This window comes from Maylandia zebra, linkage group LG7 (assembly GCF_041146795.1).
Source record: "Maylandia zebra isolate NMK-2024a linkage group LG7, Mzebra_GT3a, whole genome shotgun sequence".
Classification (NCBI taxonomy): domain Eukaryota; kingdom Metazoa; phylum Chordata; class Actinopteri; order Cichliformes; family Cichlidae; genus Maylandia; species Maylandia zebra.
The window spans coordinates 47,202,404-47,229,047 of record NC_135173.1 but is presented as its reverse complement, the minus strand read 5'-3'; the positions used below and the strand labels follow the sequence as shown (position 1 = coordinate 47,229,047).

Below are 26,644 nucleotides of genomic sequence, written 5' to 3'. Positions count from 1 at the left end.
ATTTATATACAGTGTGGAGTGCATAATGTTGAAGTAGTGGAGGTGAGGTGTCTATGATGTGTTCAGCAGTCTGATGGCCTGATGGAAAAAGCTGTCTCTCAGTCTGCTGGTTCGGGACCGGATGCTGCAGAACCTCCTTCCTGATGGAAGCAGTCTGAACAGTTTATGGCTGGGGCGACTGGAGTCCTTGATGATCCTCCCCGCTTTCCTCAGGCACCGCTTCCTGTAGATGTCTTGGAGGGAGGGAAGCTCACCTCCAATTATCCGTTCAGAGCGAAGTATTTGTGATGGGTTGAGTTTGTTGGCTTACTTAAATTTGAAATTAAAATTTAACAATAGCATGAGATTCTTTTCAAATTATTTATTTGATCTATTTTCATGCTAAAACAATAACTACACATATTACAAAGAAAAAAGCATCAATGACAGAATTTGCTAAGTGTGTACACAATTGTTGATCTTGAGAGGAAACCAACAAATCTCTATTCAAACCAGCATTTATCAAATGTGTGGCCTTAATGTCTTGGAATATGTAAAGCTGTAAGAAAATTACAGAGGTGCTTTCACTTTTAATGCTGTTTTAATGTATAGTAAAAGCTTTAGCAAACTATTGCCCAGTTGCGAAAGCCTGAATGGGGCCGTATCAGCAGGCTACTATTATCTCCCAATATTAGCTATTTGTTGATCTATCATTAATAACACCCGATAGATAAAAATGTAAAAAGCAAAGAGACGAAAGAAACACCCTTCAGCATAGTTTGTTCACCACCAGGCGAATAACTTAATAACTAACAGGAATTCGGTATCTTAATTTAAAAAAAAAAAAGTGCTTGACTGTTTTCTTTTTTTGTAAAACTGTACATTCGAAAATTCATTGATGACAGCAACAATTATATTTTAGCATTAAAAATATATTCAAAATGCATTTTAGCATTTTTAAATGTTTTTAAAAATAAATATTTAACTTTTTTGACACCATACACTAAAACAATAGTTGAAATATAGTAGTAAGTAGATATACAGTTAAACAGCCAACTAAACATGACCTTGGTTCTGGCGTCTTAGGCCTTGGGGCTAGGGTGGGGTTCATGGTGGACTTGACTTGTGATAACCTGTGTGTCTTTCAAATCTTGGCTGCGGCCCTGAATACAACCACTCTAAATAACTCCCAATCTTTGGTTTGACTCCTATTGAGTATTTTCATTTTTTCGCGTGAGACAAGCCTCAGAAATGTTTTCAGATTATATGTGATGCACATGCTGAGTGTAAGACTAACCTACATAGATATCTCTTATGAAACACTGTGTGCTCAGTAAGTCATTCTGACCTCTATTCTGTCACATCCTCTGTTGTGAGAGCACAGATACATTATGTAACCAATGCATCACAGAATGACACCGTGCAGTGATAAAAAAAATAATATATATATATTTAATAAATAAAATAATAACCCTTCACGGCGCGTTTCAGGCAGAACAAAAGATCACAGAAACAAAGCGCACTGTCGCGTCCGCCTCTAATATCAAATACACTCAACTACTGTAATCCTGGACTTTGATCACGTGAGTACAAACTTGGCCAAATGGAAAAGGCGAGTCTCGGGTAGTACGCTTCCGACCGCCATTACATTACAATGCGCGGTGGGCTGGACGATCGTGCGCGAAGAAACGCCACAGCGCTCGGCGTAAAACAAACAGACACGGAGGGTGAGAGTGACACATTCGGGCTGCGCGCACGCATACACTTCCATAGCTGCATAATAACGCCGTCTGAGAGATAAACAATGAGGAAGGAGTCGCCGCCGAGGAAACCAAACACGCCTTTGAGGATTTAATTCAATAGCGAAAGAGAAACAGGAGGATGCGCTTTTAAATGCCGAGGTGGTGCTTTATGAGACATTTCAAATATCTTTATATCTGCAGCATGCAACATATTCTTTATGTCAGCAACGGGCGCCAGACAAGGACGGACACTTCTGCTTGAACTGTGCGTTTTTAAAGAAATCCTACCTGATATATGTATTTTTTTTCTGGTGTGCAAGACTGAGGCTGTTGTGGTCGCGAGAGGACGTTTCGTAATGATACAAAGCTGAAAGGAAGGAAGGATTTTTTCAAACCTCCGTCTGCACAGACGCCTGTTTGTCGTTTTCCTGCTGGTGGAGTGAACCCTGCAAGAAGAGTTTTTTTCTTGTCTCAACGCTTTGACTCATGATTCAGGCTAACTGAGGAGCCCGCTCGACTTTGTCCGTCCTGCCGCGGAGGAGCACTTGGTTGGTTGGTTGGTGTGTGTTTGTGTGTGTGTGGAGGGGGAAGCTTTTTTTAGAGACCTCTCCGTCTGCGCTCCCGTTTAATTCAAGAGCAACAGAGGGATTAAACATTCCTGCCCGCACCACCCGTTTGTGTGTGTGTGTGTGTGTGTGTGTGTGTGTGTGTGTGTGTGTGTGTGTGTGTGTGTGTGTTTTCACGCGCACTGGGGTTACATTATTGTGAGAGGAACGGTTGTGACAAGAAAGACGGCTATAAATAGCACACGCGATTCTCGAAAACTATCACAAGTGGTGCATCAGCTTGTGGAAACGGAATCAGATATCCTGCGTGCTCCTCAACTTGATTGTTTCGCAGTGCAGCGATTATATTTCAAGAAGTTTTGACTCTTTAATTTTTTTGTTTGTTTTAGGAGGAGGAGAGGAGGTAGGCTGTTCCCAGAGCGAGGAAGAAAAGGGAGTCGTCGTCCCCCCCCCCCCTTACAAATGGATTACGGTCATTTAATGATGAAACTATCCGCGGAGAGACTGATTTGGAAACAGGCGAATCTTCCTCGGGATTGAAATGGATACATTTGTGCGCTCTCCGGCTGTTGACAGTGATCAGATTTGGAATCGCCCGACCTGGATTGTAACAATGTTGTGATCCCCCGCACACGCTTGGATATATCAACACTACAACACAGGCTTTTTTTGTTTTTATTTTTTTAATGCATTTTGCACTTCTTTTTGAAAACGCCCATCCGACCACTCCGAGCCTATTATCCGGACCTCTTGTGAGGTTATAAACCTGCTTGTTTTTTTAAATTTCATTTTTTATATATAAATTGTTATTTTTAATTTTTTTTTATATTTTTGGGGGGCAGATTCGTGAGGGAACCGATTTGTCAGCCCCTGCTCGGTGTTTGATAACCGATGTAGGATTTCGACATGCCCTGCGCTGACGACCCCAAAGGCGGACCATTATGACTACATCGGCGAATTGGGTGGCTAACGGGGCAAGCCTTGAGGACTGCCACTCCAACATCTTCTCTCTGGTACGGTATTAATAAATCATGTTCGTCACAGACACGCGAGGCGGCTGTGATGGACAAGTCATAAGACAGTGGGGAGGCACGCTTTAATGTGTGTCTGCTGTACGAAGGTGAACCAATCGCTGATGTTGTTATTAGGCAATCATTAACACGGGTTAGTGATTCTGAATAAACAGCATATTTCACCACTGTATGCCTGATATCATAAAAGGAGGGTTTAACGAGGATAATTCAACTTTGCTATCACATTTTCAAACCAAAACAAATCTCGTGGCGCTTTAAAACGCAGGGTTCAAATGCTACTACAACTGACTGGTCAATTATTTGTGTATTTGCATGTATCTGGCAAGTAAACAATAGATAAACAGTCATTTATTTTCTCCCTATGAAGAGCACAGTGGCCATTATCCTCCACCCCCTTTAAATAATCATTTCACTGGAAATCTTGCAGGAACTCTAACGCATTGCCAAGCAACTAACTTGGAAAGGAGCCCTGCTGCTGCCGCTGTCAGATATCTCTACAGCCAGAGAATAAAGCAAAAAAAACCCCCCCAAAAAAAACAAAACCCAAAGAACCCCCCCCCCCCCCCCCCAAAAAAAAAACAAAAAACAAAAAAAAAAACAAAAAAAACTCCGATTTTCAGAAAATAATAGTTTTATGCATGGCGCTGCTAGAAAAAAAAATGCTACCTATCTCATAAATTGGAAAAAGAAGAAGATCTGAGAATGAGAATTAGTGGAATAATTGTCTCACAAGAGAATTTTTTTTCAAAGCAAGAGAGCTCTTGACAGGCAGCATCATGTATTAGGCACACAACGGAAGCAGCACTTTCACACTGAAAACAAGGTGTTTTTGACTCTCCAGGCAGCAGCATTTTTGCAGAGGGTGGAAGAGAACCAAGCGGCGGTGCTTTCACAGTTTTTCATCCTGCAATCAGCGAGTTAACTGTCTTACTACAACAGGCAGCCAAGTGGAAAGGCATGCGGTAGACTGAGCTCAGGCGCAGGCTGCCACTGAGAACCACAACAACATATGGGTCCTGGGGGCTTTTCTTTAGGTGATCATGCAGGTTGTCGAACTGCAACAGCAGTTGGGACCCTGTTACACTACATACTGAAGTCATAGGGGCACATGTCACATGATTTAAAAAGCACGACACAAAACAGGAGATAGGGGAAGAATAGACTTTGTAGTTAGCACAGAAAGTCAAAATGAATCATCACTTCTTCTTTCTTGTGTACTTGAGTAATATTGGTGTCTGTAACTGGAACAAAGGGGGGGATTTCGAGCTATTTGAGACGCTTGTTTGGATTGCAGTTGCACAGAAACACTGGCATTACGCTAGAAGTCAGCCTGTCAGAAAAGAAAACATCGATTGCCTCTCTGTCACCGTGTCATTCGCGGATATTCCCTTGTGTGTGCGTGGGTGTGTGTCGGGGGAGAGAGCTTGCATTCACTCGCTGTGGCATTATTGGCCATCGTGAACATCCCTTTCAAACGCAGGGAGAAAGACACCATCCATCAGCTGACTTGTTTAGAATATTTATGACTGGCTGGTGCCTAAGTGGTTGCTCACTGGCAGGACTCATGCAGTTCCAAGACGGGACAAAACACTAATGAGACACCGAGTATCCTGATTATAGGGGATGATGGAGACAAAGAGACAGCAATGAAGAGTTGCATTTTGATGCTCATGTGACAAAATGCGGCAGAGGTGGAGGTTGAGGTGCTGTTAATATCACCCGAAGGGAATGAAATGAATCAGCAAACAAAATCTTCAGCATATTCGCGCTTATTGTTTCCTGCAGGCGTCGCTTTAATGCAGAAACGGTTATTGATTAGTGGATGGAATATTGATCAACAAGGAGAGTAATTATTACCTTTATTTAACCAGGAAGTCCCAATGAGCTCAGATCTGTTTTACAAGGGAGGCTTGGCCAAGGTAATCAATCACAATATAATAAATATAATATGTTAAAAAAAAGAAAGCTACAAATACAACTTAAAATACAAGATCTACAGCATAATGTAGAATATATAAATACTCATAACATTTAACATGCACAGGTCTCCTGCAGTGCATTCATTCCTTATGATGCTTTTAAACTCACCACTAGATGCAGGCATGATGGAGATGAGGTCTTTCTGTCTGAACTATAAGCACATCAGGAAACAACCATTTAGAGGAAAGTAGCTGGTAACTGTTACAAAGCTACAAAGGTAGAGTGGAAGCTTAGTTACTATTGCTTTGTAGATTAGATGAACCAGCTACTCCTATTCTTCTGATTTTATGAATCAGTCGAAGGCAGCATCAGGTTTTTTTTTCTTTTTCATGACAATAAAACTGGCTCTGAGGTGGGATGTTTGTGTTTTTTATCTTTCCCTCTAGGTTGTGTTCTAGTGGCTAATCACTGAGCGCTCCTGCTCTGACAGCCTGTTAAACAGCATTCCAGCATGCATTAACCTTGTCGCTCACACCGACTTGCTTACTGTTATTGCAACCCGCACCAGTAAAAAAACAAGGGTACCTTAGGAAGCATAAGCTCCCATAATGTGGGAACTTCATGGGGGCACGGTAGGATTACTGTCATGAGCTCCGTGTGGCCCGTGTCAGATTCTTGAGATTGCTGCAATCACACAACCCACAAAACAACTGTCTTGTGTGCTGGAGATCATCCATCTGTGACAGAAAGCAAACAAGAACCTTTTAGGTGGGAGGCAAAAAAAAAAAAAAAAAAAAGAAAGGAAAAAGAGGTGACACGGTGAGCTAAGTCGAAGTGGCACTGAAACAGGGAAGGGTGGAGGAAAGGGAGAAGAGGAGAAACAGGAATGTTTTGGGCTAAAGGAGCGAGCAGAGAGAGAGGGAGAGGCTGATGGACTGAAGCAGAATCTGTTTTCATTTTAGGAAAGTATTATGACTGATGTGCATTTCCTGACTGCTAGCCTCAGCCTATTTGAGCGAGAAACTGAGAGTGAAAGAGTGAGACAGAGCACGAGAGAAAATTAAAGAGGGAGAATGTAATGGGAAAGAGAGTGAGAGAGAGAGAGAGAGAGAGAGAGAGAGGGAACAGTCATCTTTCTGTGGACTGGGCAGGTTCTTGTAAGACTGAGTCCCAGCCTGAATATGAAACGCAAGGAGGAGACAGTTAAGAGCCTCACAACACAGGAAGCCTGTGTGTGTGTGTGTGTGTGTTTGCACTGGGCACACTGTAAACCATGCAGACTCTGGAGGAAAACTTCAAACACCCGTCATATTATACACACAGGCAGACAAACACACCCGGAGATGCTTTCACAAACACAAGCAGCAACACAAAAAGAGAGGTGGTGGTTAAGAAAAATAAACACCCACATTCCCACACTCAAACATATGTATCGCAAAAGTGCACGGGCACACTAAAGTCCTCCCACTCTTGCGTGCGCGTACACACCATGCACCTCGTCGCCTTCATCCGGGGTGTGAATGTATCCTACATCCCGGGCTTGTGCAAACATATGTGGAATGGAGAGACCTTAATTAAAGGACTTCTCCTGTCCCCCTCGACAGAGGCACGTGGAGTGTAACACTGGTAATTAAGTGTCCTCAAGTAGAGGTCTAATGTGATCAACTAAAAGGTGCTCATTAGCCAAACTGTATTCCAATAGAGATCTTGCTTGTATAATGATGATGCTACTGTCTGGCGTGGACATAAAAATGCTAAGAGATGAGGCTGAGGGAATAGCATTAACAGCGGCGTCTTGATTTATGGCAGGTGAGCGGCCATGGCTTGTAAGAAGAAGCAGGTAATCAGGAGCAGTGCCTTTTTAATTTAAGCTGTTTGCGTCTGCTTGTTATTAATGGTAGAGAATATTGCAAGGTTGCTTAGGGATGAAAAAGAGCTGGTGGTTGGATAGTGTGCATGTCGTGGTCTGCTGAGCCAAGAAATTGTTAAACTGGGCATCATTTGAATTGTGTGTTGGAACTATACAGCAAGACTACTGTTTTTGGTATTTGGTACACTCAGAGAATGAAAAATGTATAGCTGTTTAATATATATATATAGGTTGTTTGTTTGTTTCTACCATAATGACCTCTAAAAATAAATAATTATTAGCAAATAATGTCACGTATATTACTAGTAGTAGATTGTCGGTCCTCTCAATACGATAGATATTTTTAACATTTTGAGATATTCAGAGATTTATCATTTTTTATTTAAACTGCTAATTATGATCACCTAACAAAAGCACCCAGGACCCATATGTTGTTGTGGTTCTCAGCGGCAGCCTGCGGCTGAGCTCAGTCTACCGCATGCCTTTCCACTTGGCTGCCTGTTGTAGTAAGACAGTTAACTCGCTGATTGCAGGATGAAAAACTGTGAGTTAAACTTTGTCAGTATTTGTTTTACCAAAAAGATAGTTATGTCACTTCAGTTTTTCTCTTGCTGCAAAATGAGATTAGATTGTCAAGCATCAGGGCGATCGTGGCTCAAGAGTTGCGAGTAATCGGAAGGTTGCCAGTTCGAGCCCCGCCTTGGACAGTCTCGATCGTTGTGTCCTTGGGCGAGACACTTCACCCGTTGCCTACTGGTGGTGGTCAGAGGGCCCGGTGGCGCCGGTGTCCAGCAGCCTCGCCTCTGTCAGTGCGCCCCAGGGTGGCTGTGGCTACAATGTAGCTTGTTATCACCAGTGTGTGAATGTGTGTGTGAATGAGTGGATGACTGGACGTGTAAAGCGCTTTGGGGTCCTTAGGGACTAGTAAAGCACTATATAAATACCGGCCATTTACCATTTACCATACCAACGCTGTCACTGGAACCTGCTATAAATGAATAAAAAATTCAGACTAAACAATAAGTTGGCAGTTACATTCAATCTGTTTCTGATGATAGAGCAATTAACTGTGATAACTTTAATTGTGATGTCAAAAATCACATGTCCGTTGCTGTCTGTGTAGAAATTCACTATTAACGATTACAATTGCACTGAGCAATATTCCTGTTCTATAGTAACATAACCAGAATACAACCAGCTGGCAGCCAATTGAGTCGAGTCCCCTTGAATTCTGCTCATTGACAAAGATTCATTCAGACTGAGGGCAACATTCCTGCAGTCTGTATTTATAAACTACTTGCAACTATTTGCAAACCTTCGACAATCTCGCTGAGAGCAGTTGCAGTCAGTCCAAGTCAGACTGCAACTGTTTGCAGAAAGGTTGCCTCCTACCAGGTGACATGTACCAATCGCCTTATGATCAAAAGTGTGAGTGATTGTGCTGGTGTTGGATGTTTTTTCGGTTTCCTTGGCTAACATTATCTCAGGATTGTGGTACATGAGGTTATCCCGCTTATTCATCGAATTCCCAGAGTATTTTGGGATTGTCTGTCCTGTATCGATACGCTATCACTACGTGAAACTATGCTGCATCAGGTTCCCCCTACATCTAATAAGTAGCAAAACATACAAAAGTAGCAGGAGTATGTGAGTAATAGCTTAGATGTAGTGTCACCATGATGCTGTTTATTCTTCTGCTGTAAATGGCCTGCTCAGTGCACGTCTCAGTCACAGTTATTTACCCGCCAAAATCATGGGAGTCCAGCCATAAACCAGTCTTTAGTAACAATTTTTCAAACTGTAGCTAAAGACATGCAGTGATAGCACGCAGAATGACTTGTTTCCTTGTGTAAACACAAGCATTTTTTTAAGAATAAATTAGCCAATAAGCAAGAAAAGGTAAAGGAAAATTTTTTAAGAAGCATTAACTACAACATATGTAGTGTTAAACTTGGTTAAGACTACATTAAGCTGTTGAATCGTATGTTTTTAATGGAAGACACCCCACGCTGTCCTTGGTGAACATTATAAAAGCGGAGGAAGAAACTGCTCACTGGTGTGTTTTGTTATAGAATATGCAAGTGTATAGCACAAGGGATTAAGTCATTCCAGGCTTGTCTACACATACAGTTGTCAGTATAAATTTAGCATCTTTCAAATCTATGTGTATATAAATAAGAAAAAGATGATTACAAAATCAGGATCTGTCAGATGAAATGATGAGTAAACAAACCTTAATCTAGGCATTCGATATCAGATGCCGGCATTGTTTAAATAAATGCGCTGCGGCTTTTTTATACAAAGATTTTTAAGGGCGACACTGAAGCCAGGACAGCATTAAGGAGTGATCATTCCAGGCTGCTCGCTTGTAGTTCACACAGGTAGCGCTGGCTTCACCTAGCCTCTGTGCGACACCTCCCACTAATCTGCCATCGCCGCCGCAGAGGGAATCCTTTGTCATGGCAATAGGTCTTGTTCAAGCAGTGGCCCACCTGTCTGCCTGGACAGGGCATGCTCTGTGTCAGAAACACATGCTGCACTCAAATAAGTTGTGAATGACCAGTGTAGTAGTTACAGAAATAGGATAGAGTACGAGTCGAAAACAGGAAGACGGGAATCGCCTCGCTCGTACTTCTGTTTTCACTACACATCCCTTTTCTCGTAAATACTCTCGAGCGTAGTCATGGATCTTATCTGAGCAGAGGGCTTGTCAGGGACCTGCCGCAGAGGTGAAGAACGGTTCAAAGGCAGAGTGGGCGGGAAGGGAGGGAAGGAAGCGCCGCCGGTCCCAGAGCTGGATATGGGACAGGATGGTGCAGGAGTATTTTGGAGCACGGTGGCTTGAGTGTGAAATATGTAAACCCAGCAGTGCCAGCTGTGTTCTATTCTTAGCGCCCGCTGGTGCTCCTGCATGTGTGTAGGGCGACAGAAGTCTGAGAGGGGAAGGAGGATTGGCAGGAATGGGCAGTAGCTGGTGCCATCAGCTGCCCGTGACAGCTGGAAAGTTTGGTAGGTGGTTGGCGAATAGGCTGATAGACTTTTAGAGAAATGTGTATTGAAAACATCATTGTTTAGTGTTGCTTTTGCCATTTTCTTGTCATACTGGGATAAAAAGTACAACATTTTCTTAGCTTTGCACAAGAAAACATTTTATTCACAGAAGAAAAATACATATATATATATATATGTATACAATTTAGACTAAATGGATACTGTGTATTACACAGTAGGTTATATTATTTGTATGATAATGACATTAAAAATAATCCAAAAGGTACAAAAGAGCACAAAGACAGCTGTGAGCTGTAGTTCAGACTTATTCTACCTGCCACTCAGAGTGGTCCCACCTCTAGTAATGCATATATTTCAGCCGTAATGAAATTTAAATGGGCCAGTTATAAATAAAAATCAGTTTCATGCAGCTGTTATGAAGGGGAAAGTAGCTATAAAAACCAAAGCTGTATTTTACCATGCTATAAAGACGTTTAACTCTATTGTAAGGTTGGACATTTTAACATGAGGGTCTGTGGGGACTGACTTGCTTTTAGAGCCAACCACAAATGGACATTGGAGGCACTGCAGTTTTTGGCACTTCAGCGTTGGCTTCATTTTTCAGCCCTGGAGGTTGTAACTTGGATGATGCAAAACAGCTCTTGATATACATTAAAGCCATGATTTAAATGTTTTATGAAAATATTTAGAAAATAAGGAGCCATGCATACTTTCCTAAAACAAGTTGACGTTGTAGTTAATTATAGATCCTAAGTAAAGGCAGTTTCCATCAATTCAGTTGTTATTTGTTATCTAAAAAAAATAAAGATATCCCCAGCAGAGTCACATTTCCACCTACTTCTGCTGTTTTCCGCTACACATGAATTTCACTTTGCTCCTCCACATCTGGATTCAACACAAATTCCAAAGGATGGTACCTAATTGTTAGACATATTCCAGAAACCAGTCAAACTTTTGTTTTATGATGCCGCAGGTCTCATGTAGCATCACACAGGCGTGCTGGGCTTTCCTCGGGGAGATCTGTTTGCTGTCTCTCCACCTGACTGCAGGCCAATTGACAAAGAGAATTTCTTTTAAGGGAGATATTGCCCTGCTTGTAACTGGGCAAATATTTTCTGCAAGCCAGACAGCTTTGCCAATATCATGGCTGGCTGGGATTCAATTGCTGTTAGAGCGCACTTAGGTTAAAGGGTTTCTCATAGAGCTGCAAAACAAGAGGGGAGAGAGAAAACATTAATGTTGTCTGCCGCGCTGTTGCAAATTCTAATTATCGTGTGTTCATGTTCCATTGAGAGATTATCTGCGACCAATCAGACGGGTACTTGATGAGAACAAACACATTATGTGCAGACTGTTGATTCACGACCGTTTGTGCATTGATTCTCACTGCTCTGCCAAACGGCGCGCTCTCTCTCATCTTGAATTAGGCAGACACTCATGATTTTTCAAATGCTAATGAAAATTTGTACAGCTCAATTTCAGTCCTGGCTTGCTTTATGGAATAAATGGACATTGCAGCGTAATAGCGAAGCACAAAGAGGTTTGATGGAATATTTACCAGACAGGACTGAGTGAGTGTGAAGACACGGGGCTGAAAGCGTTCATGCCATGTTGTTGTTGTATCGGGTTGTAAAGAGTGAATGGATGCAAGAGGAGGACTTGAGTGGGATTACATAAGATTGTGTGAGTGCAGAGGACTTTTAGTGTAAAAGCTCTGATTGGCTACCACGCCCACTTAGTAAGCAAAACAATGGATTACAGACAGCAGTCGGGTGAGTTGCAGGTTGGAACCTGTTCAGGTGTGACCTACTGAGATACTAATGGCCTGGCAATGCCTTAGCCCGCCACCCACTCACCTACATGCAGTTTCGTGCTTTTCAGGTTCCTTCCTTATATTCTGTTTATCTGCTGTGTGATGAAACAACTGAAAAGTCATGTTGACTTATGGAGGGCTGTCTTTTTATCTGAAACGGTATCCCTGTGGGGGGGGGGGGGGGGGGGGGGGAATCAATGCAGGAAATTACAAGCCAAATTAGATATTTTTCATACTGCTTATGCTCCATTTGCCCAATTTCAGGAACAATCAGACTATTAACTACTTGTAGGCATTTCAAAAAGCCTCCATGCAGTGCTAATTGTACAATTACTGCACTGAGTAAGTTTTTTTTAATACAATTTAAGTCATTCTTGCTGCACAAAAACTCAGTGTGTAATCCTGTACAACGGTAATGTTCAGTCACATCGGAGCTCATGAATTCCAGCTGTATGGGGCGGGGGGGAGTAATGCTGTAATTTCTAACAAATATTCTTAATCTATTGTAAGTTCAGCATTAATGAAATTGTAAATAACATTTAGCTGTAAATAGTGATATGATGAGCAATAATACTTGCTAATTATTATTAACAATATAAAATCTGAGACTTTGGCATTCATTCATTCGACTAATTTTACTGAACTGTCATATAATATGTCTTGTATCATATCTGATAAAAGACTAAAATTTCCACTGTGCTGAAATGTGCCAACAAACAGTTTATTTTATATTATTTTTAATGAACAACAAATTTCTAATTAGTTGTTAATGATTAGCAGATAGCTTTGCTCATATTAAAATAAAGATGTCATTACTCACTAGCGAGCCTAGCTCATTCCCAGGGTGTCAAACCGCCGTTTTGTCAAAGCCACTGGCGTCCCAAAGATCCACACAAGGCGGCCTTTGGTGTTGCAGCTGTGACACAACTGTCCCAGCAATAGTGAGACTGGTCTGAGATCCAGCGTCACGTATTAGACTCCCTTGGTGGCATATCACTGTGTTCTGTATATGTGCCATATAACCCCCACACACTCCTAAACAAACTGCCATAAATGTCAGTTTGAGCTTAATAATATCTAATATTGTAAATACTTTATTGCATATTAACAGGAAATAACTATTAACAAAAATGTAATTAACAGTAAATTAAAAAAACTAATTAATGATCAATTTAGCATTTATTAACGGTGGTTGTTATGAAGTGTTGGGAGGTGTAGCTGTGCTCAGGAGGGTCATGCAGCATGCGGCTCTGTGATTTTGAGATTTTTACAGTACTGTAATGTTATATTTTCACTGTAACCCTGGAGACAGAAATCTCCAAACTTGAATATCTTGCTGAATTCCTACAGATGTTGTATGTTGCCTAGCAACTGTTTTTACTTCTCTCTCTTCCTCTTGTGAGTCTCCGTTTTTCTGTCTTTTGTGTCTTTTGCTCATTTCTCCCTCCCCGTGGCTTGTCACAGTTAATTAAGTTACACCAGAGACACTAGTAAAGCAGGGGCTGGTTTATTTATTTGCACGTTAATAATTCAGTCGGAGCTGGACCGCTGCTTTAGTCTGTCCCTTAATGCAGCCTAATGCTGCAGCTTGTGTTGTTTCATTTTGCAAATGGCAGGGGATCTTGTCTTTCAGATGTGGCTTCGCTACTGTACGCAGTGTCCAGCTGTCTTTGTTGGTCTTCCGCCGCTGCTCCTCCTACCTCCTACTTCTCTTTGTGTCAGGTGAGAAGTCAGGGTTTGATGGAGGCTTTCCGCGGCGTGATTGGCAGGTCTATCCGTCACTCAGCCCTGGGGACTCTCACTGCTCTAATTAGGTCGCTTGGCTTGCTCACCTCCCAGGGCTGGATGCTGCAGCAGAGCACAGATCAAATGACGGTCCCTTGTTTTGCAGGGGCTTGTAAAGGTGGTGGCAGAAGGCAGAGGAAAGGCATCTGTTTAGTGTCCCAGAGGCCTTTTTTCTACACCTGTTTGGCGCTTTGGTGTCGCTCTCGCTTCCTCGCAAGTGCAGTAATGTGCATCGCTCTTCATTTGTGTTGTAAAATGCCAGAAGGGAGCGCGACTCCTTGTGGGTTAATTTGATTTCAGCGGGTTAATTGATGAAGGGGGAGTCGTTGCCTGTTCTGATTTTTGCCACTGGCTCCTCTAACTGGTGCCTTCTCGGTGTTGACTTAGCAATCGCAGCCTCAGAGCTCACGTTGTCTTTGTTCATATTTAATTTCCGCACTTGATTTTCCGTTGGACTGCTTCAGCATTTCAGCGCTGAAGCGATAAACAAACAAACACACACGCAAAAAAAAAACTGTCATTAAAGTTGTAAGATTTCACTTCCTTTTTTAAAATTGTGACATCTACTGTAGAACCAAGTGTGGCTCAATGCTGCAGCAATCACTGAGCAGTTACTTTGCTGAAAATACTAAAAGAATGGCAGCTACTATGTCTGCTCGCAGCATAGCCAAACAGATCAGTAATTGACCTTTCTCATCAGGCCGCACAAAAAAAATTGGAATCTGATTTCATTCTGCAAGCAGAACAGCAGAGAAGTGGCAACCTATTTCTTTATCCGACGATGTAAGGGAAGAGAACCAGGCAGCATGTGGAGAAAGAGAGCCGTGAAAGTGGAGAGAACTGAAGCAGGGAAAACTACTGTGTAGCTGTCAATAATGCCCCAGATTAAAGCTTTCTTGATTTGAAGATTGATTTTGAGGCTAACCAAGGAAAAAAAATTACATTTTGTTTCATTTAGCTCCTTCACAAACGTATCCAGTGCGTTCCCAGTTGCATGCTTTTAACGTGAATGCTTTCAGTTCTAAGAGAATAAGAGGATGTGATCTTGTTCACATTGGCCTAAATGTGACAGCCACATGCCATAAAAATGACTATGAGGGGAATTAATACGTGTAAATATTAAAGGGGATTTCCATAGATGGAGTTTCTTAATTTTATTCTGCATGCACAGCTAATTTCTGTCATGTCAAGAAAACAAAATCAAAGTCCAATTATTGCAAGTACCATTCATGAAAATCTTTATACTCCCAAGTACAATATGTAAGAAACGATGTTTAATAATCTCACATTTTACATGTAACAACATTATGTGTGTTTTCTTAAGAGCTTATCTAACTTAGTATTGTGGGAATGCGACAGTCTGTCCCAGCTGATACAGAGCTAGCGGTTTACACACACCTAGGAGAGGATTCTAGTTCATCACTGGTCCTAAAACAACCAAACACTGTCTTAACCCACACCTACCAAATAACGGGACACGCACGGCTTTACCCAGAATACCCAGATTACCCAAAATCCACTGCTTCTTATTCGTATACAGCGTATGTTTCTTCCTACTTTTTTCTACTGTGTGATGTCAGTGAGGGCAGATATGCTTGCGATCATCTCAGGCGCAGAAGTCCTGCCCACCTGCTCATCAAACCTTCTGCTTGCGAGAGGCAGCCAATCAAAAGACACTTGACTTAAAGCGGCGAGGACTCATTTTCAGAGAGCAAATAAAGTCCTCTGACATTGAATCAAAGGGAGATGGATGCTGTTGTGTTTGTCTGATAAAGACAACAAGTCTTATCTAAAGACTCACGGGCATCACAAGCGATCTGAACACACCCCAAATATTGGCAGCTTGGCAAGCGGCTAATCAGATTTGACATTGATGAGAAAGCTATGCCACTCTAAGACAGACTAAGTGTTCGGCATGTGCCAGAGTAGGTAAAACTGCTGAGCCAAGCTATCTCTCAATCGCCTAAAGTGGCTCCTTTGTCAGCCGGCTCTTGCGCTGAGATTCCTAAAGAAGTGGCGTCTCTCTCAGACGACATTGTCTGTGTGCTTTCTGTCAGCTTTGGTAGAGTATTAGGCGCTTATCCTCTCAGATGATCACATCGGCTGCGTTCCTGTTAGAAGCTCAGGCATTTGCCAAATATATTTAGTCGACCAAGACTAAATATATTTCCTCTTAACTTTCGGTGTAAACGCGTGTTTTCAAAGATCTCTTCTGTCTTCTGCGGCTTTATGTGCTATGGCTTTTCATGGCAGTCGTTTGTCCTGAAAGTGAAAGGAAGTGCTCCGCAGAGTCATGTCTGAATGCTTTGTCAGTACACGGCTCTTTCTTTTTCTAGGGTTGGGCCAAAGGAGTGTGTGTGTGTGTGTGTGTGTGTGTGTGTTTTCCTGCATCAAAGTACTACTCGGGGAGTTCAAGAGGTCCATTCAGAAGGTCTGCAAGTTTTCAAGAGAAAAATGAGGGGAGTGAAAATATTTTCAGACTGCGGAGACGTTCCTGAAAAGTCTATGTCAAGTGTGTTTTCCTCTCAGCTTTGCCATCTGAGTAATGAATGTTTCCTGTTCATTGTAAAGCTCCCGGGCTTTAAACAGCATATGCACACGAGTTCCAGTTTGTTTGAGCTGCAGTATGACAAACATCTCTAGAAATGGGATCCACTTCTCTCTCTCTATTTTCCTCTTTAAGTTATGTTGTGTTCAAGCACAGTGCGCTAAAGATTAACGCACCGACTTCCATATTTTTGTGATTACAAGCGCGGGACTGGTGTACTGAGGCTGACCTCTGGTTTGGAGACAGATTCTGTTATTCTGAGCTCCCCCCCCCCACCCCTTTTTTTTCCTCCAGGAAATACCTTTTAAACTCTCAGCTTTAAAGTTTGGATTTCTGTCCGACACCACCTTTCAAAGATAAAAGATTGAATCTATCCTATTGTGCGAATGGTGGGAAGATTTTAAAGCAGCTATAGCTAAAGCTAAAGCTGTGTTTTCTAGACAAATAAAAAAACCAACAAAAAACACATAAAAAGATAAATAAATTAAAAAAAAAAGGCAAAGAGAAAAAGTATGAGACACACCTGCCGGGATGTATTACATAGGCATCTGTGGAGGTGAGAAAGTGCTGAGAGATGAGCGGGAGAGTGAAGACGAGGAAGATAATAGAGGTGAGAGTAAGGTCAAGGCTTTGGTCCGTCTTAGCAATTGAAGGAAAAGCTTTTGTTTTTGGTCCTGCATTCAATCAGAAATTGAACCAGCCAACCTGGAGAACAAGGGGCTCGGAGGAGTGCAGGGTTTTATTGACAGTGAAACAAAATCTTCCCATCTTTTTTCTTGACCCCTTTGCCTTTTCCCCCTCCCCGTGGTAGTGTTTAAAATAGACAGAGACTGCAGCCTGGAATAATCTTTGATTTGCTCTTTTCTACTCCGACGGGTGATGAGGAATTTGCTGCTTTCAAATACATATTTGCTGTGCTCTTTTTGCCGGCTTGCAGACTGACAGTCGAACCAAGTGCGCCGACGGCACAAAAGGACATTTTTGTCCTAGTTAATTTCTCTCAGATTGATGAGAGTCGAATCCCAATTGGGTAATCCGTTCTTTTATAACATGTTTTTACAGTTTTGCCTCATTTAGCACCAAAATTGCTCTACTCATACAGCACATTGTTGTTGTTGAAATCCATTCTCTGATTTGGTGTGCACTTCAGGAACTTAACCCCCCCATTCCTTTAAAGAGCGGCGATGACAGAATTATACTTAAATGAGTCAAATAACCGTTTTTTTTTTTTGTCCTTTGTGACTGGATTTTCTTCAGCAACACTGATTTGTCAGTGGAGTAGCAAATAATAGCTCCGCTCTTTGTCTCCAGACTCAGTTGTGATATCAGTTGAATTCACATGCTTGACAGATTTTCTCTTATGTGTTACAAGTGGTAATTTATTCATACAAATATGAGAATTAGCTGTTTGTTAGCACTGCTACTGATTTCGGAGGTCTGATAGTGAAGGTGAAGAGTGCTGAGAGATCATTATCATCCAGCAAGAGTGTAGCTATCACTGCCTCCGTGTACAACTCATATATTAAAGAAAAACACGGACACAGTATTGACGAACGCGCACGTAGCCGATAAATGAACGAAAACACACACGCGCGCACAGACAGATAGATGAGCAGATCTTAGCTGTCACGTCTGAAAAATAACTGGACATCAGTCGGAAAATATGTCCGCCTCCCGATGCACGCCAGTGATTTCTTTTTCTAATTTTTTTTTTATTTCGAGCACTTCTGGTCTGCACATCATCACAGCTGCAGTGTGTGTGCATGCCAGTGTTTGTGTGCAGGCATGTGTTTGGATGTGCCCGCCAGCGTATGAGCGCAGCTCTGTTCCCCCTTCCTTCAACTGTGCCACAGCTAATCCTCCACAGGAGTTCAGCAGCACTTGCCACATGGCCAAGAAGCACACAGCACCTTTTGACAGCGCACTCTGGCCCAACAAGACAAAAAACAAACCAAAAAAGCTCATTATTTGATAAAACCTAAGCCTTCTCCACACAGATTGGGTTTTGTCTGATTGTTGGGGGTTTCTCTGTGTTATTGTTGGCTCTTTACCTTAAAATCTAAAGCGCCTTGAGTTGATTAGAATTATACTGGCAGAAATTAAGGTGACTTCTTCCAACTTTTGCTATGAATTGCTGTGCAGACTTCTAAGCGGAGCATGTCTGAAGGGTGCCGTTTGAAGAATCCGTTCACGGGAGCGTGCGTTTCGCTGGTATGCCGCCATTGTAAATATATATTCTGACACTTTGCTTCCATCATCTCAGAGCTCCTGATTCAGTAGAAGCAGCAGACAGCTGTGCCAAACAGTGGAGGAACTTTTGACATTGACTGGGAGTGACGAGGCAGTGCAAGCAGATGTCTTCCTCTTTGCTTTGGGACAAACAGCATCTTTGACCTTGTCACGGCTAATTTTAGGGCTCGGCTTATCACAGCGCCAATGTTTATATCTTCTATTACACGCGCTGTCGTTATAGAAGGGACGCGCTCGTAATTATGGGTTCGTTTTGCTGCGAGGATGTTCCTGCGTGCCAAATGCATACTTTATTGTACGCTCACAATTTAGGACGTGTGCCAGTAGGTAATGTGGATATGTTCGTTAGGAATACTTGAGCATATACAGACCCTTCCTCAGAGTCCTTGCTTTCTCTTTTTAGCTTCTTATTTGGGTGCAGAGAGTAGTCGCCAGTTTGCAAACACACTTAACATTTCTATAAGCCTCCTTGTCCCCTCTTTTTACAATCATCACAACCGTAGAGCCTGCTTTTCTTCACCCACTCAAAGACACCGCGGGCTTTAATTTCCTTTGAGCTGCTCTTTTCTACCTGTGTCTGCGTTAAAGTGGGTCAGTATTTTTCTTCCCTTCGTTGGCCTTGGATGGCTTGGTGCCTGGGCCAGTGTGCCAAACATGATCCTCACAGCTGGGTGAACACAGGGGAGGAGAGGAGGGCAGCGCAGCACACTCGGAGATTTTCCCTCTGCCTGCCAAATCTCTGTCCTGTTCAACAATGCCTTTGTGCACTCTGCTCATTCATGCTCGAATGCAAACACGAAAACCCAAACAAAGATCAGAATATAGTTTCCGGAGCACACGTGATCATCACAGGATCACTGACATTTGTGTGTTTTGGTTTCTTTACCCACACTATGTGTGTGCTCCTAAAAAAAAAAAAAAAAATCAGCATTATGACAGGATTATGTCTCCTGTCAGGCTTTGATGGAGGAGACGTTTCCAAAGTTGCAAGTCTGCAGCAGGCGACAGAAACACCCTTTATCTCATTAGGCTAAATGGAGAAGATGTCAGTTGCTGGGCCAGATTCCAGCCATTGAACCTGACACTTGTTTCCTCTTTTCATGTCTCTCTCGCTTTTGGCTTGGCCTGCATTTCAGTGCCGCCACTCCTGCAGTAGTTCATTCATGCATTTCACTCAAGGCCATCCTTTACGTCTCCCTGTCACTCTCCAGCTCGTCTCTCTGCAGTAGTTACACACTCTTTATGCTATCTTTACAGCAGCACCAGCAGCGGCGAGAGCGGCGAGTGAAAGCATCGATTAAATAAGATTACAACAACACAACAGGGACACGTTAAATAATTTTAACTGTTTACGCAACGATCATAGCCGTGTAAACAGGAAGCCGGCGAAAATAGAAAATGAATGGACGGGACATGTGCAGATATTGATTAAATCAGCAATGTCTGATGTGATAACACCATTTATATGGTCACTGTTAAAAATCACACCTAATGGGTTCATCCATAATGCTCGTTTTAATTCATCTTCTATATAATAATGGTTTATTTAGAAGCTGATGTTTTTAGAAATCCTCACTACAACAGTATTGCACATTAACTATTAGTTAATAAATGATTAAAAAAAAGATATTTATTAAACTCAGGATCATTTTAATCATCGTTCTGCAAGACGTTCAACTGTAGTTCATTTATGCAGCCGACAAAACACAAAACAAAACAAAACAAAAGGTAAATGAAAAAGAATGAATAAATAATTTAGTCATGAAAAGTAAAGCTATTATCTGTGCTGAAGTGTGGAGGATGAAATCAGTAATCTCACAGCCCGGGGAAAGAAACTACTTTCTGTGGCACGGAAGTGGATACATCTGTATCGCTTGCCAGATGGCAGCAGGGTGAACAGGCTGCGGCTGGGTTGGGCATTGTCATTTAGCATATCGCTGATGTTCGCTAGATCGGTACCTATGATATTATGAGCATTTTTAATCACATGCAGCAGAGCCTTCCCATCCTGGGCTGTGCACAACCTATCAAAGTTTGTGATGTTTCCAAATGACTTTTTCTTGTGCGTGATTTAGGAAGAACATTCATTTCCAAGGGTGTAAATGTGTCATGTCGGTGTCCTAACGATTCCCAGGAATCTAGAAGCGTTCACATGCTCCAGCTCAGCTCTGCTGCTGTGTGCGTGTATGTCTTTGCCTCCTTTTTTTTTTTTTCAATCATGGAACAATCAGTTTCTTGGTTTTGTTGTTGTCAAGCAGTAGATTGCTCTCTGTGCAACACACTGCAAGATTGTTAATTTTCCTCCTGATATAAACTCATATCGGTGTCAAAAATAGAAAAGAAGAAAACCAACCGTCGCTTTTTAACTGAAGCCAAGACAGCATCCTGTAATGTCTGGCCTGAAATGCAAAAATATTCAATGCAGAAGTATAAAAAAAAGCGTGAAACGGCAAATCCGCTCGCTTTGGTGAGGCTCGCACCAGAGAACAAGAGAAAAAAAAAGTGAAATGATTAAAGAATTGTTAAAAAGATTACTTGCTAAATTAACTTATAAATGAACTAATTATTTTACATTGCATTTAACTGTGTTTGCACTGAAGCCACGGGGAAATTACTCTATTATTTACTGTAAGTATTAACAATGCATTACAAATACAAGATTTAAGGTTCTTTTAATTGCTCTTCTCTTCCAGGCGGAGTTGACGGGCATTAAATGGCGTTGCTACAGGTTCTCCAGCGGCGGGGAGTACGGGCCCGTGATCTCCGCCCCGGCCCAGGACGACCCGGTTCTGCGCAGCTTCATGCGCTGCGTGCAGTCCAACCTGCTGTGCGTGTGGCGACGCAAAATCAAGCCCGATGCCAAGGAGCTGTGGATCTTCTGGTGGGGCGAAGAGCCCAACCTTACTGGTGTCATTCATCAAGAGCTGGAAGGTGAGAAAGAGGATGAAAGCGATGAAGGATGAGGGTCGCTCCTGTGTTCTATCCATCTCAATTATTTTTCCATCCCATCGGTCTTCGCCTCAGCTTCCATTGTGCTCTGGAAGTTGAGGTTGTAAGCTTTACGGGCTTGTAGTTGCTTTATATAGAGGGGAGTTATCATGTGAAATACAGTCTTCTTGTGCTTTTAGTGGATTTTATGAAAAACTGTCAGAGAATCGTGAAATATGTGTTGTGTGTTAGATACATACACACAATAACGCAGGGTTTCATAGTGTGGCATAATGCCTGTATGTTATACATGAGCCGCAGGGGCTCTCATATAGCAGACCTGAGTATTATGCAGATTCAGGCTGTTTAGTCGGCTGCACATTTGTTTAAGATGTTTAGGGCATATTGATCCGGTTTGTGTGGAGCAGTCCTATTTTTGAGCCCCTTATAGCTCATATCTGTGTTTGCTTTTGCATCTCAAGTGTTTATATGCTGCTTCAGGACTATCACTATGATGAAGCGCAGCAAACGAGTAGATTTTTCTTGCCAGCGTGACTATGTGTGGCGGCGTGTGCTGGTGAAAATTACACCGAGATATCTCACTTGAGAGAGTGCTACTGTCAGCACTGTTGTCCCTATTTATAGCAACATTTGCATTATCTCACTGTGCACGTGTGTGGAAGTCTAATGTATCAACCGAGCCTGTGGAAGACGGGGAAACAGGAGAGGGATTGTGTTGGGTTTGGTTCAGCAGGACACGAGTCGGGAGCTGGGAAAGACAATATTGGATGTAGAGGTGGAAGCGATAGCGAAAATTTCCGTTTTTCGGTTATCTATTAAAGCTGACTTGACGTGAAAAGGCCTTTCAGGCACTGCAGTAGGTATTTGACAGATGTTTTTGCCACTGCCGGGGAGAGCCTTTTACTCTGCACAAACATGTGTATATTCTGAGTTACGTTTGCATCACTGACACAGAGAAAACTCACCTTTTTTTCATTGCTACCCCTCCCCTATCCAAACTGCCAGCATCCAAACTCCACGTTTATATCTACTCACATCATCCAACTCCGATATAATCTGGCCTTTGTGAAAATGGTATTTTTTTTCATCGATTTAAGAAGATCTATGAAAGCTGATAACGATCACGCAAACACATTGAGTCAGTGTAGTGAGAACAGTGGCAGCATTTAGGCTTTCGGAGCAAAAAAGTTACCTGAAGCCATAAAACAAGCATGTAGAGCATGAAATTTTAGCATTACCTCACCAATTTACAAGCTGCTAACGGCAGCCTAAAACACTGATAATAACTCTCTTTGACTAGCACACTAAGGTCCAATAAAGCTGATAACAATCTAAGCCTTTTTAATTACATTTTATGGTTATTGATTTCTTCCTGTTGCAGTGGTGTCACTGTTCTAAGAATTTTATTACTATTTGTCTATTTTTCAATGCAGAGATATATCCTGCATATTAACACGTGCTAGACATTTTTCTTTATATGTTACTTTAAAAGAAAGTCAAGGTAATATTTCATGCACTGGTATATTCTGAGATTTCGGGAGGCCTTCTTTTAGAGTAGTAGAAAGAAAATGACCAAAATGTACATTTCTTATATTTTATATACGGTGTAAACACGTTTATATGTACTAAAATACAACATATTTACATTTTTACAAAACCTTATTTTGCAAAAGTAAGTAACAAAATGAAAAAATAATTGTAATGAAACATTTTTACTTCTTAAGTCTGAAATATATTTTTTCTGCATTACATGTGTTTAAAGGCACGAATTGATCTAATGATCGTATCTTTGTTATGTAAAAAGAAAAAAAGATAATCATTTACACATTTACACATCCATTGTTTTGTTTAAAAAATTGTGTTAATGTAATAATCAACAACAAAAGTCACACGTTGATATTTCTGCTTATTTTTTCTAACTGTAGACTTGTTTCTAAATATTCAGGTTGAATTAGATTCAACATAACTACCCAAACAAGAACCCAGAGATGTTTAGAGATGGCTGCCAAGTGGCAAGGCTTGCTTTGGTGACAATGTTGGCCGGCTGTTTATGTTCACAAATGGCCTGTTAATAGCTTTAATTGTGCATCAGCCTGTTGTACTCTATACACTCTTCTCATAGTGATTAACTGAATCCTGAAACTATAAATATTTCATTCTTTTATATTGATAAGGTGCTGAAACACAACGACAGCGTCACACAACTGAAACTGAAAAATGATGCATTCATTGAGCTATTGATATATCTATTTCTTATTATAGTCACTTTTATGTCTTGCTGTATATGCCGTTTGATTTAGCAGTGCCTTGTGTTACAGGGGTTGATCTCGCAATGTTGTTTGTTTAACTGAAGTCCAAGTGAGCGGGTTTCAGGTAGTCTCAGTCTATGAAGTAAGAATCTGCTGGATTATGTCTTTGACTTTCAGTGCTTCCACTTCTTTATCTTATAGAGGCCAGTTTCGGAGCGATGTTAGTGCTGTGGGATCTCTTTCTACGCACAACAAATGTAGCCTACACATACTCACACACACATCAAGCATACACTTATGATGATAACACTTCTTATTTGTAAAATCTCACAGGTCTCCTATGTATAATTCCTATTAAGCATTGAAAATAGCACTTGGGGTGTAAGAAGTGGTTGATAATTGTTAATTAAAGTGAAGCTGGATTTCTTCCAAATTAGAATCAGTTGTAACACACACACAGGGGATATCAGTGTTTTAAGGAGTCTTAAAAAAGCTGCGCACCTGCATATCTGTTCATAGTGGAAAAGCTTGATCTTAGCTTGCTCCCTTTTCTGCGCCTCTTTCTCTGCCTTGCTTACTCACTGCTCTGACTTCTGTCCTCACTTTTGTCACATGCGAAAGTCATGTGATTTCTCACATCACATTGCTCGCCTTGCTTTCCTTCTTAGTTGACCGAGCCAGTCTAAAAAAAAGTTTCATTTTTACCCCATTAAAAGCCTTACACCTTCATATATTCAACACACTGTTGAACGAACCTTAAGCTGGTATGCCTACCTTTGTACTTGAGCAGTTAGTTTGCATTACTGCTAATGCAAACTAGATGCAAATAACAATATGGGCTGGTGGAAATGTCACTAGTGCTGCAGCTGTTTAGTCGTAAACCAAAGTATTAAACAAAAGTTCACTACAGTTGAAAAGAACAGTTATAAAAATAGGGGATAAAAGTTATTACGTTGAATCTCCAGGGTACCATGTATGTCATACTTATTTTGGTGTTAATGGAAAAGTGAGGGGATAATTAGAGCCACTGGGATTAATCCATTATAGTCTACAAAGATTGTGGCCATTCCGTACTTACTCCCATCTGGAACAAGGGGACGAATGGATAAGAAAAGAAAATCTAAACTCTTTTTTAAAATGTTTTTTTTAATGGATTTACTACCAAATGGACATGATTTCCAGATTCATATAACAAAATTTAAAATCCAAGAATTCATTAAAAAAAAGAAAAAAGAAGACTGATTCATACACATTTGATGGAACAGCTAGAGCTATTTAGAGTATTTATGTTTTGAGTCATACAGCAGATATTAAAGCAGTGTGCTCTGACATGTTTTTATATTAGCTGGCTGCTCCACTCAAAGTGTGACTTTACTGACACGATGTACAGCTTATCACTATATCCAACAATAACAAAGCCAAGCAGAATAATTTCACATAGCGACACTATTATTGACAATATTTTTACTAATGTCATGGATTTCCAAATTAATAGTGGCCTGCTTGTCTGTGATATAACTGACCACTTACCAGTTTTTACTTTGTGTGACTGTGATTTAAAAAAAAAATAGATACCAAGATCATGATAGCAAAGCGAACAATAAATGAAGAAGCAATTCATGCCTTCAATTTCGATTTAGCACAACAAGATTGGAATTCGGTGTATGAAGAGTCAGATGTGGACAAGGCTTATGATAATTTCCTAGATATTTTTACTATGTGGTACAATAAACATTGTCCTGTAAACGAACACATGACAAAGAAAAAAAAGATAAAAAGTCCTTGGCTCACAAAAGGAATTATTAATGCTTGCAAAAAGAAAAACAATCTGTATAAACAGTTTATCAAAGTAAAAACAAAAGAAGTGGAACAAAGATATAAAGCATATAGAAATAAATTGACTGATATTATAAGAACGAGCAAACAACTTTATTATAGAAGAAGATTATATGAAAATAAAAACAATATAAAAGGAACTTGGGATGTGTTAAACAACTTAATTAAACAAGGATCTTCTGGAACATCATATCCTGAATATTTTACTGATGCAAATGGTGAAAATCACAATATGAGTAATATTGTCGATGGGTTCAATAAATTCTTCATAAATGTTGGCCCTGAACTAGCAGCAGACATCCCGTGTCATAAAAATGAAAATATCAGTAATATAAAATCAAATCCCTTTTCACTGTTCCTCTCAGCTACAAATGAGCAAGAAGTAATAAATATCACATTAAAATGTAAAAGTAAGTCTTCAATGGATTATCATGACATAAATATGTCTGTAGTTAAACAGGTTATTCTGAATATTGCTAGTCCCTTAACATATATCTGTAATTTATCATTTCAGCCTGGTTGTTTTCCAAAAAAAATGAAAATTGCGAAAGTAATACCACTATATAAAAGTAATGACAAACACAGTTTTACCAATTATAGGCCTATTTCTCTACTGCCTCAATTCTCAAAAATTCTAGAAAAACTTTTTAATTCAAGATTAGAAAAATTCCTTGAAAAACATCAAATAATAAAGGTTGGTCAGTATGGTTTCAGAACGCAAAGAACCACTTCAATGGTGATAATTGAGGCAGTAGAAGAAATTACTGATACACTGGATAAAAATAAATATGCAGTTGGTATTTTTGTTGATCTCAAAAAGGCCTTCGACACAATCAATCACTCAATATTATTGGATAAATTGGAAAGATATGGTATTCGAGGGAAAGCTGGTAACTGGTTAAAAAGTTACCTAACGGGTCGGGAACAATATGTTAGCATAGGGCATTACCACTCAGAGAAACTTGGTATTACATGTGGTGTTCCCCAAGGGTCAGTGTTGGGACCAAAACTTTTCAATGTATACATAAAAGATATTTTTGATGTTTCTCAAGTACTTAAACTCATACTGTTCGCAGATGACACCAACATAT

At 40.9% G+C, this 26,644-nt stretch overlaps 1 protein-coding gene across 6 annotated transcripts in view; it reads left to right on the top strand.

The window, feature by feature from the left end:
• Positions 1-1,630: 1,630 nt before the first annotated feature.
• Positions 1,631-26,644, top strand: part of LOC101487781 (mediator complex subunit 13L) — an 89,880-nt gene continuing 64,866 nt past the window's right edge. For 2 of the 6 annotated variants that reach the window (XM_076886520.1, XM_076886515.1), the window contains exons 1-3: positions 1,631-2,269; positions 2,677-3,300; positions 21,213-21,450. In XM_076886520.1, coding sequence (XP_076742635.1) covers positions 3,229-3,300; positions 21,213-21,450 — 310 coding nt within the window. In that variant the 5' untranslated portion in view covers positions 1,631-2,269; positions 2,677-3,228. Of the gene's footprint in view, positions 2,282-2,676; positions 3,301-21,212; positions 21,451-26,644 lie in introns of all 6 variants that reach the window. The other 4 variants (XM_076886519.1, XM_076886516.1, XM_076886518.1 and 1 more) reach the window with 4 other exon arrangements.